This window comes from Anguilla anguilla, chromosome 9 (genome assembly GCF_013347855.1).
Source record: "Anguilla anguilla isolate fAngAng1 chromosome 9, fAngAng1.pri, whole genome shotgun sequence".
Classification (NCBI taxonomy): domain Eukaryota; kingdom Metazoa; phylum Chordata; class Actinopteri; order Anguilliformes; family Anguillidae; genus Anguilla; species Anguilla anguilla.
Genome location: NC_049209.1, coordinates 23,948,266 through 23,960,092, shown reverse-complemented (window position 1 = coordinate 23,960,092; position 11,827 = coordinate 23,948,266). Strand labels below are relative to the sequence as shown.

The following is an 11,827-nucleotide window of genomic DNA, read 5'->3' as shown; positions in this document are numbered from 1 at the left end:
CGCAGCGAGCAGAGCACTCCGCAGCGGCCAGGCAGGGGGAGGGCAGCGCCTCCATAAACAGCCAGCATCGCGCAGACCCAGCCACAGAGGCACAGAGAGACACAGAGACACAGAGAGCAGAGCCATGCAGGACGGGGGAAGCAGCGCTGAGGTAAGATCGCACTCAATAAATTATGAGAGCGCTTCGGACTTGGGGGATAAGTGGAGTCGCAGAGCCGGCTTTTTGGCTCCGGCCGAGCCCCGGTTTTACCGGGTTTTACCGGGTTCCGCCGGACGCTTTTCCTCACCGTCGGCTGTGGGACGGGGGCGAGCCGGGTCCGTTTCTCTTAGCAACCACCCTCTGTGAGGTTCTGTAGAACTCAGAAGAAGAGCAATGCAGCAAACGTGTTTCTGCCTGCACTCACACTCCCTTTCTCTCACTCTCTCTTTTTCTTTCGCTCCCTGAAAGACACACACACACACACACACACTTTTTCAATCTCTCTCTCTTTCTTGCCAAAAAAACAGTCTGAGTTTGCTGAATGTGATGCGCTTGTAAAAACTCCAGTTAAACACTGAGAGAAGTTCATGCTGCATGCAATCACACGAGACCGCGTTTGCTGAAGTTTGCACCGGTGCCGCACGGTCGACTTGTGTGAAGTTTTAATCCTGGGAATTGCTGTCAGCTGCAGGACGCGGGTGCAGGGAGGAGATGCGTTGGGGGGAAGAGGAGCGCGTTGTTGCTGATGATCCGATGGGACCAGCGCAGGGCTGCGGTTGGGGAGGGGGGCGTTGGGGGTGGGGGGGTGCTGTTCATGTCGAAGCCCTGACAGGCAGTCACAGCGGGGGCCACTTTAAGGGGTGCGTGGAGGAACCCTGGCAGCCTCTCGCACACGCAGGACACAGAGGAAGCAGCAGTTGGGGGGGGGGGGGGGGGGGGGGGGGGTCACGATGGATGGGCTCCGCTAGACTCCCCCCCCCGCCCCCCCACACACACACACACTAACAATCAGCAAGCCCCGCGCATTCTTCCCTGCCTGCCCAGAATGTGGCCTTTGTTAAGGGAAGCCCTCTCATGTTTCGCCGCCAGCGTCCCGTGGGCCAATCGTAGACAGGAAAGGCGGCTCGTGTTACTCTTTCACTCGGTGCAGAGATAAGTAAACACAGACTCTCCTCACAGACAGAAGCCAGGTTTCTCTCTCTGACTCCCTCACAGTGCTTTTCTCCCAACCCCCGTACTCCCATGAGTCAAACAGGTCAGCTGACAGTGACATCTGCGCTGGGGGAGGACTCTCAGTCACACGCTGCCCTGCGACGGTTTTCTGACTCGTGAAAAACAAAAGAAAACTTTGACTGTCAAAAGGATTCATGGGAATTTTGCTGACAAAGAGTTTGAAATGTACTTTAGATTATAGTTAGAACAGCCTGTATGTACCTGAAGCTCAGAAACGCTTTGTAGAAAAGTTCAGCAGTGTTTGGAAGTGAATCCCAGGGAAAGTGTGCAGTTGAACAGGCTGAGCACGGCCCTCGCCGGTGTCAGCACAGTGCTAATTTGATCACAGCGGTAGTTCATTTGTTAATGGTGGTTAGTGGGACGGAGCATGCTGTTGTCCTGAGTTCCAGGTGCGGGGTGTGGTAATGACATTTGCGCTGACCTTTCTCCGCCTTCCCCCCTGTGGGTGGGGCCTGCGTCCAGGGGGCGTGTTACTCATTCTGCCTCTCACAGACTTGTTAGCGCAGCTGCGCTCCTTAAAGTTTGCCGTGGCTAGCACTCCGCCCCTCAGCTGATTCGACCAATCCCCGCGGGAGAGCGTTCTTTGGAAAGGGCGGCTTTGGAAAGGACACTCCATAGAAAGACTTGAGAAAGCTGAGCTCAGTATATAATAAAACACATTTAAGAAGCCCGTGAACTCTTTCTTTCTTTTAGCCCGCTGTACTTCCTTATTTAGGAGGGGCCGCTCATTATGGGGAGATCTGTGTAGTGTCCACATTGCGGAGGGGTCGGGCCCCGTCGGGATTGCTCAGCCCGTGAAACTGATCTTGTTCAGGAGACACAATGTCTGTTGTTATCCCATAGTCCTGAGCAGGGTCTGTGGCCTACATCAACGAGGGAGTGGCATGTAAGCAATGTTCTGACTCAGGCTCAGTGACCAACACAATAAATGAAAAGGTAATTGCTCTTGTTTTTATGTCACTGCGCATACGTGGGTGTAATAGGGGATTTAAGCTAGCCTGTTGCTCCTTGAGGTATTTATTTCACTGAGAAGTTTTGATGATTAAATTATTCACATTTCATTTACTGGCAGCGCCAACCGATGTGGCCGCTGCCTGTAGAGGGATTTCTCCGTCAGTTCACTCGACTGAGTCGTCTTTGACGTCGTCAAGCGTACCGCTCCTCGGACGGTACATCAGGCAGAAAAGCGCGTGTAGTCCACAAGCCACTTCAGCGCTGACAAGACATCTGGCCAAGTCCCCGTGAACTTTTCTTCGGTGATGTTTTCCTCCATAAACATCACGGCACAGGTCCTCTCAGCCTGAGAGCTTTCATGGAAAAGCCCGAGTCTGCCCTGGGAACGTTGTTTCTTACGGCAAGTCTCATTCATCCTCCTGAATCATCAATTCTTTAAACCGCAGTGGTGCAGATTTCATCATGATTTGGCTGACTAAGCGATTGGTGCAGAACACGCCCATCCTCCCTCCATCCCACTGACTTTATCTGTGGCCGGTGAATATGCTACCTGGTGCCAAGTGTCTGCTTAAGACTCCATCAAGGAAGTGTAGGATATCGTTCGATAGGTCCTTAATGAAATATTGTTAGCCCTATCCTTTTCTCTTTCTCTGATTTATTCCATTGCAACTCTTAAAGATAGTCTTAAAGTTTTGTTTTTTTTTATCTTCTGACTGGGAGTTTACTAGAAACTACAGGAGAACCTTTATTGAAGGGCAGTTGTCTTGACTTTTCTATCAAAACTGCTTCTTTTCCTTTCTGGATTTGAGTAAGGGTTCATTGTGGCAGTCTGTCCAAGTAGTATTCTTAATCAGGCTAAAGTGATTCCATAGAGCCCCCTCTCCAATGTAAAGGAAGCCTTGCACTTCCTGTTCCTCTCATGCAGCATCTGTGTGAAGGTGTGCGGGCATGTCCAAAAACACACACAATAGGGATTCACCAATTTCCATTTTGAGAAACGGGTCACTAGTCCTCATGTTTGAGGTCGTTGACTAAAGACCGTTACACATGACAGTGTAATTATATTTAGTAGCAAAATGTCACACTTTTCCTCGTGTATAATTTTGCAGTTTAACCTGTGTTGGCACCCACTGTGTACCCTTCTGCTTGCTGCTCAGAGCTGAGGGCTTTGGCATGGTCTCCATGCTGTTGGACGTCCTTTCACAGAGAGCCTTGCTGCTGAGCCTGCAGTTTGCAGCAGGAACTTTCTGGAACCCTCTCAGTGGTTTGTCTTGAGGTGCAATGTCACTGGCCCATGAGATGATTTCTGGTGTTTTCCTACAATCTGACAGATATTATCTGCTGGATGATAATAGCAACCTTTTTATGATTGGTTTAGACAAATGTGGAAATGAGTGAAGATACAATCACTTTTAGATGGAGAGGAGTTAAGCATTCACATGTTACCAACAAGAAGATCTAATTAGTAAAACAAAACCACTACACTAAATGTATCTAATCTATGTTCTTAACAATTGTTTTTTTTCTTTATGCTTGTAGTGGTAATATTTTGGAGTGCACAGTGTGGTTCCAAGGTTGTAATTAATTTAAATTTTGTTGGAACATGGACCAATGAACAGCTGCATTTGATCAGCAAGAATATTTTTAGCATTGTTTCTTTGTAGAAAGGATGGGTCTACATGCTAATGCAATTTTTCTTGTGAAAAGCAACCCAGGCCTTTATCAGAGTTCTTTTCATTCGATTCAGTTAAATTCTATTTTATTGGTATAGGTCTTTTTGCAGAGACAAAAGTCTCGAAGATGCTTTACAGACAGGAAATTAGGGGCACATTAGTCAAGACCAAGCCTGAACCCCCAGAAATCTTGCAGGTGAAGAAAAAAAATCTCCCCTTTGGGAACAAAAAAGCACTCAATGGCAAGAGACAAATCACCAGTGGGAAAAAATCTTGGGAAGAACCCAGACATGGAGGGGGAGTCCATCTTCTGCTGGCTGGCCCAGTGTCAACAGTTAAAGATGAGCTAAATGGTGAAATGCAGACACTGGGGAACATTCTGAGAAAACGGACAGAGTGATTCGGCAGCTTAACGCTTGAGATACCATCTAGCTGGTAAAATAGAAAATCCAAGCCAAAAAATGAAGGCTGTATGAATATGCAGATCAGGAATCAGAAATGGGGTGTTCACAACCCCGAGTGATCCTTGATGGACAGTACCCGAACACAGCACAGAACAGCAGACCAGCATGCTCAGCTCATCAGACTGTTCTATGGTCCACCTTTCCCACACATCTGTTATTTATGGATTGACTAAACAGACTAAAGGTTTTTAGCCTACGCTTAAAAATCAGTGTGTGTCTGAAGCCCAGACATGTAAAGGGAGATTATTTCATAAAACAGGAGCACTTTAGGATAAGGCCCTACCTTCCATTGTAATTTTAGTTATTCTTGAAACTTACAAATAGCCAGCATCTTGTGAACAGAATAGTCGTGGTGGAGAGTAAAGGGTAAGTAGTCCACTAAGGTATCGAGCAAGACCATTTAAAGCCTTGTGAATTAGGAGAACCTTGAATTCCTTTGTACTTTTCAGTAGATTATAATGCACTACTTGAAGTAAGGGCTTCTGTTCGATGTGAAACAGTCAACACTTCAGTGAATAAAACTAAACATTGCTGTTTTAACTTTATAAAGGTTTAGTATCAGTTTGCGAAGTGTGAAATTAGAATCTTATTAGAATCACACAACATGTCATGTTGACCTGAGTGGTGGTTTTGGATGTTTAGCCCAGAAGTGGCTATGAATAGTGATGAACAGTTTTAGTGCTGCAGTTTGGCACTTAAAGTCAACAGTATTATCCCAGTACATGTTATTTGCTGGGCCGCAGCTTTGAAATCTCAGGCCCAAGAAAACACATATTTGGAGGGCCCCCCAATATATTGTTTAACAAATTAAAAATAGTTGCTCCCCCTTTGGCCTGGGACCGTACACAGTTTCCCAGTCGCTCCCTATCTGTTGCTCTGGTTAGTTGGATCTGTATATTTTTTTTTACTGCATGTAAACTTACTTTTAATTGATACAGACCATCTAGCTAGATAACGTGCCATTTTGGGTTTACGTCGATTGCTGCTCCTAGTATTTAAGCTTGTATATACACATAATTTGCCATAATAACTGCCTGTTAACCATTCCTTCTGGCTAGCTAAGTTTTTCCTTGTTCCTATCTTTTCCCCAGTCTGTTTTCCTTCCTTACAACCGGCTACAATGGAGAGACATCTAGAGTTCTGTGTGTCAGTAACAGCCTGCAAAACAAATCTCCCTGTGTTTAATCTCATCCCCCAAAGCAGTTACATATAACGTATGACTGAATGCTTTTAGAATTACATGGCATTATGTCACATCGACATGAATGGTGTTTTGGCCTTTTCAACCTAGAAGCTGTTGTAAACTACAAATACAAACCGAGGCTTGTTTCAGTGTGTATGTTGCTTAAAGCAGCACCGGGCAGCGTTCAAGCTTTGGTCTGCCACCTTCGTCCATTGAGCCTACCAAGTCAAGGTTGTCCTTTTGTTTATTTACTGTATATTTGCTAGTGAAATGGTTTTCAATTATTTTTTATTTAAAATTGAATAGTCATTTACCCTGCAACCTATATTTTCATGATTTCTGTTCATGTTTTATTATAATTTCAGTTTAGTTATTAGCAGGCCGTTCGGCCTCCTCTTTGGACACGAGATTCTGTCTGCAGGGAGGAGCTCACGTGTGGGGAAGACTTTTCTCTCTCCCCTGAATTTTCACAATCGGCCTTTCTTCCCTCAATACTGGACTTGCCCAAATGTTCTGTTCACCTCTGCTGGTGATCTGGAGTCCTGGTAATGTAATCCAGCCGAGCCTTTATTTACATCTGTCAGGACGCTGGCTATTGGTTAATGGTACTGTTGAGTGGTTAATGCTGGCCACTGCAGAATGGCACTCCTGCCTCAGTATCGCGGAGCTGGTAGGAATGAGCTCCAGTTCATCCACTTGTGTTGTGAGTCAGGTTGGTTGCCTGACAGGAGCATGGGCAGATGGAGTGAAAATACAGTAAAATACTGCAGTCAGTGGAGGGTTCCCATTCCTCCGTCTACACTGTGGCACCGCAGGAAAGTGCCTTTCAATCGGTCAGTGTTTCTTTCGAGCTGCGGCGCATTTTGTCAATAGCCTTTTTTATTTCTCACAATACAACAGTGGGTGCTGGAAAATGGTAGGTGAGGTAACGCAGGGGCAGAAAAAAAGGACAAGCCGAACACCGGCTTTAAATTGTGTCACTCAGCGTTGGGCGGAGGTGCTCTGCGGTTTGACTGAACAGATGCCAGCAGGGTGTAGCGTAGCCCTGCATCCTCTCAATGCAAAGAACCTGGAAGGGTGTTACCATTCTCACTTAAAAAGTACAGTAGATTATTAATACGGTATATATGAATGCTATTTATATTAATGCTATATGCTGGGCTTTTACAGCAGGCAGACCCTGCTTTGTGTACTTACTGTAAAACTAAAACTCATGCATGTTCACCAAATGTACATTGGTGTGGGGTGAATTGTCTGAACGGCAGGACCCTTAAGTTGCGTATCGCAATCCGTTGTTTGACCTTGTTCTGAAAGGATGGTTTCTGCATTCTTAAAAAGCCTCGCACTCTGCCACACGCACATCCGCCGCCGCCTCCTGCTTCAGCTCCCCCCCCCCCTCGCTCCTCGCCCGTGGGCTGCGTTTTTCAAAGAGGAGAGAGAGCCGCCAACGCACTGCAGCGCGTCGGGCAGCGTGCCGACTGGAGCCGCTGCGGTTCCCCTCCCTTCGCCGCCTGATTTATTTATCGGCTCATTAAAAATGATCTCCCGCCCTAATGCGGGGACGGCGCCTTGCGTACCGCGGCCCCTTTCCGATGCGGCGCAGAGGTACCGGTGCCTGCAGAAGGCATCGCGCACCGTGCGCAGCGGGGTTGGAGCCGGTGAGCACCTGTATTGGACACCCTGAAAGAGAAAGCGCATCTCTGTCGGAAGCAGTTCTTATCGGGCGGAAAATCGTTACTACATTACGTTCAGTTTACAAGAGGCTTTTATGCTGAGTGCCTCACTGAAGGAACTGTACACGTGCACTCAGATGGGTCCAGTAGGATCAGCAGTGCTACGAGAAAAAGGAGAAGTAACATTTAGGAACATTTTTCTTGCTATGGAATATTGTTATTAATTTCTCTTTCACAGATTAGATCTGTCTGAAGCACGTTAAGCCTCTGACGCCTTCCAAATTCTGGACTTGCAGTACCTGGCTTTACCAGACTCCAGCACCTCGGTCTACACAGTATCCCCATCATACATAACAGCTGTTCCAAAAACAAGCATCGGCGAGGTGCTGCACTGGCAGACCGCACCCCGTTCTGGGTCAGTCTTTTCAGTACCTGCTGACGAGGCCAGCCTTATGCTGCGTTCAAATGGATGCCGGAACTTTTGCGACGGTACAGGGAGAAAAAAACGGCAAATAACATATACGTTGCTATGGCAATTGTCCTATAATACAGGCCTTTTCCAACATGGATAGGAAAAGGATGTTTGCGCTTGATATAGCTCTTTTATCTATGTTAGGAGACAAGGGAACAAAATGAATTTGCATTGTGCCACATCCGGTTTGGAATTCCGGTCAATATAACGGTAAAAAGTTAAATCATTTTTAATTTCACTGGCACGTGACGTTTGCCGTTGCAGTCCACAGCATTCTCATTCTCTACTGTTGTGCTCTTGTCCCCATAAAATGTCAACCGGTTTACCACCTACTGTTTCCCGGGATCCATGCAAACACAGCATTACCCATGCACATATAGAGCACCCTGCCCGTGCCTTCTATAGTGAGTCATAGTGAGATGCTTCATTTTACTTTGTAATAAGCTGCAGTGCCTGTTAGTCACATTATTTCCTAGAATCGATTTGAAACTGCATTTAGGGCTAAACATTCAAAATATGTTATAAAGTGGCTACTGTTGCCCTTACATTGCATTGTGATTTAGATTTGTCGGGGTTTGTCTTATGGGGACTGCAGTTTGTGGGGGCTCCTTTAAAAAAGGGTGATGTTTAAGTGACGTCCTTTGAAGGTGGGATGAATAATTAACATGCCTTTTACCTTGGCCCTTAATGAGAGCTCTTGAATATTTCTCACAAATTGTCTCACTCGGCACTCCGCCCATAAATTGAACATGAGATGTGGCCGAAGCCACTCTTACTTAACCCGCCCGCCTCTTAATCTAACGCGTCGTCTGGGCAGTTACTCCTCCTTCAGTTACATCGTCATTAGCCTTCCATTTCACAATATGCTTTGTGAGATTGGCTGGCAATGTGAGCATCGCAGTGGCTGAAGGTACCGGCCAAGTTCGCTGTTTTTTTATGTCTTAGGCTGCCTAGCATTAGTTGGATTGATTAATTATCATTTCTGTCGGAGTTGCTCATTGGCCGACGGGTTCGGGCCTTTGATTCGCACTGGCAGGAGGAGGGGGCCCGGCGGAGGTTATGTAATTGGCCGTTGTGGGAGAGGGCCCCCCAAGTTGAGCTGAGAAGAATGCAGGTCAGCAAGCTGCAGCCAAACTCCAGGCCAGTATCTTAAGCGCAGTAATGGGGCTCTGTGTGATACAAACGCTACCAGTACATTGTACACGAAATGGCGTGAAGGCGATTGAATAAATAATCAGTAAACTTTTCTATCTAGAACTTTAGAACAGTATGCTTGAATCGCATAGTACAAAAATCACAGCAAGAATGCAATATAAAAAATATATGTATTTTTGTTTTGTTTTAAAAGCAGAGAGCTAGCCAACCACAAAGTAACATAACTAACAATAATGTACATGTCATGACAGAGAAAATGAAGAATCGCAGGGGAGGCTGCCCAAATGTTTTCTGGCAGCACGTTGCATATTAGTGGAGCCTGTAAATCAAAAGCTGTGCAGACCTTAGCCTGTTAGCTTTTTTTTTTTGGACATGCACAAAATATCCTTCTCTGATGACCTGAGAGAGAACTGTGGGTGACGGGTTGGTTTCTTCATGAGATACCCAGGACCTCAGGGTGTGTCATTTTTGATAAATAAGAAAACCGATATTCTATGTTCAATTCAGCAAGCCAGAAACGACAGATGAAAAGTGTAGCTTGCCCGTGCCAAGACTCGACAGCGTAGTGTAATTAATACACTCTGTTTTGGTTTTTTTCTGCACTGTGAGGGCTGAGAATCTTCCTGAAGCAACAACTCGAAAGTGTGTGCGTGTATGTGTATCTGTGTGGCTGGGTGTGTGTTTGCGTGTCTGTGTGTGCGTGTGTGGCATTGCATCTTCTCCCAAATGGGAGAAATACTCTCATTATAACAGCCAAACAACTTGGTTTGAAATGCGCTTTGGGCTGTGAGCTGGTTTTCTCTGGTGACATCACAACCTTTATTTAATAGGGCCCCTAGTGCTCCCTGTTGCTGCCTGTCTGTACGCTGCCCCATCAGGACCCTGGGCCTCACATGACGGAGGGACTGAAGGCATAATCTGCTTTTCGCTGGTGGAGGAGGGGGGGCGCTGGGGGTGACGCACCTCGAGGAGAAACGCCTCTCGCGGGGAACACTCAGCGACAACACCCGCTCGGCGCAAGCTGATTAATGCTAGTCTGTTGTGTGGGGTGTGTTTATGACATGTTCCATGTAGATACCGGTTCATGCTGGTTATGTTCTGTACACAGGAAGTTCCAGGTTGCAGCCACAATGCTTTCAAAATGCTTTAGAATATGCAAAATGAATGCTCAGAAACATTTATGCAAAGATCTCGTTTAGAAAATGTAAGTGCGCGCTGCTTTAAGGACAGTGATATATTTAACTACAGTTGGCACAGCAAGCAAGGTGTTGCCATGAGCTTTGCGTTATGTACGCTGTCCATCTAGATGCAGCAGAACGAAAGTGAAGGACTTCATGCTGTCAAAAATGATTTGCATGCATGAAAACTGTATTAGCAACTGTATTGGACATGGCTTAACGTGGCTTATAACTTTAGACTGCGTAAATAGTTTGTTTTTTTAAATCATGAATCAGTATAACCTACAGCTTGGCTCTAAAACACATTTCTGAGCAGGGACATTGAAAATAAATTGATTGATTGTGTGATTTATGAAAGGTTCTTGGAACCAGGCTGTAGTTGTCAGAGTTTTTGGAAGTAAGTAGTAAATAAAATAAAAGAGTAAGAACACAATTGAGTCATGAGAGCAGGAGAATAGACCCAGAGCTCTTAGGATGCTGAATAGTTTTGCCATCATTCTCATACTTGAATCCAGCGCGCATTTCCCAGTGCAGTGACACACCCTAAGATGACCAGGTTCCGTATTGTTTTTTCCAGCCGTGGGGAGGGGGTCTTATTCATAATGTCACTTTATATATTTATATTAATTGCTGGCTATGTAGCATTGAACATGGGGTGAAGGGTGTCCTTTGGCAACCTCAGTGAGTCTCGATACTGAGCTCAGTGCTGCCGCCCCCTACTGGTCTCTCTGTCTCCCAGAGCCTATGAAGCTGCTCATCACCCTGCTCTGTGATAGTTGTTCATTATGAATGTAAAGACTGGAATCAACCAGTAACTTTACGAAAATGCCTCATTGCCACCTGTGTTTCGCTCTCAGAATAGATCCCTCTAATGCCTCCTTTTTGTAATGACATTAAGGAAATCACTCTACACTGTACCCAGCTATATCAATGATAGTTTATGGATTAATAAAGCCTGTGATATTAATCACATCACGTAAGTGGTTCATTAAAAAGAAATGTAACAGCCTTACTATATTCAGTTACTGTGACTGCTTCTGACATCTGATCTAGCAGATGGAAAGTATATCTGTGAAAGTATATCACAGTACTGAAGCGTCTCACACGTGTGGAGGTGTGGGTTTCGTCAGCTCACCGCTCTTCAGGCAGTGAGTAAGGGCAGGAAGTGTCTCTGACTCAGGCTGTGTGAGGTCACATGACCCTTGTGACATGTTATGGGCCAGATCCATTAGTTTCTGAACAGACTCAGACTTTTTTTTTCCCAAGTACCTGTGAATAGATTTTTGACCCCATATTTAGATGTCCAACATGACAAGGTCATGCTGTTTGTAGCTGAAATGAAATGTTTTTATAATGTCCTTTAGTTGTTTAGCTTTAGCACTAGTCTTTAGCTGTTGCACCACACAGCATGAGCAGAGATGACACCATGTCTGCATTCATTATATATTAAGTTGCAGCCACATGATTCACTGTTTGGAGAGCCAGGCGATTAGCATTAATGAGCTGGTGTACCTAATGAAATGGCAGTGAGCGTATGTATATTGGAATAGGTACTTGGTGTAAAAAATGTTATATTATTACTGACTATCACAGAGAAATTGATGTTGAATGTTGCCGAATATTTGGACTGTATTTAATAATTCATTTTACAGATTTCACTGTAAAAATTAATGCTGGGCTTAATGCATTCTTTGTTACTGCAGGCTTGACATTTTGTTTGCCCGAATGAAAGCCAAATAACACAGAAATGCTGGATAAACCTTTGTATGGGATACTTTCCCTTTTTGCGGTCTACAGTACCTGAGGGTATAGCTCTGGTCTTAAACTGTGAGCTGACATGAATAATGCATAAATAAGGAATC

The 11,827-nt window shown here is 45.4% G+C and overlaps 1 protein-coding gene across 26 annotated transcripts in view; it reads left to right on the top strand.

The window, feature by feature from the left end:
* Positions 1-11,827, top strand: part of dlg2 (discs, large homolog 2 (Drosophila)) — a 228,270-nt gene that overhangs the window by 58,465 nt on the left and 157,978 nt on the right. The window contains exon 1 of one of the 26 annotated variants that reach the window (XM_035432280.1): positions 1-151. The exons of 24 other annotated variants lie outside the window; for them this stretch is intronic. In XM_035432280.1, coding sequence (XP_035288171.1) covers positions 125-151 — 27 coding nt within the window. In that variant the 5' untranslated portion in view covers positions 1-124. The remainder of the gene's footprint in view (positions 152-11,827) is intronic. One more of the 26 variants, XM_035432282.1, reaches the window with a different exon arrangement.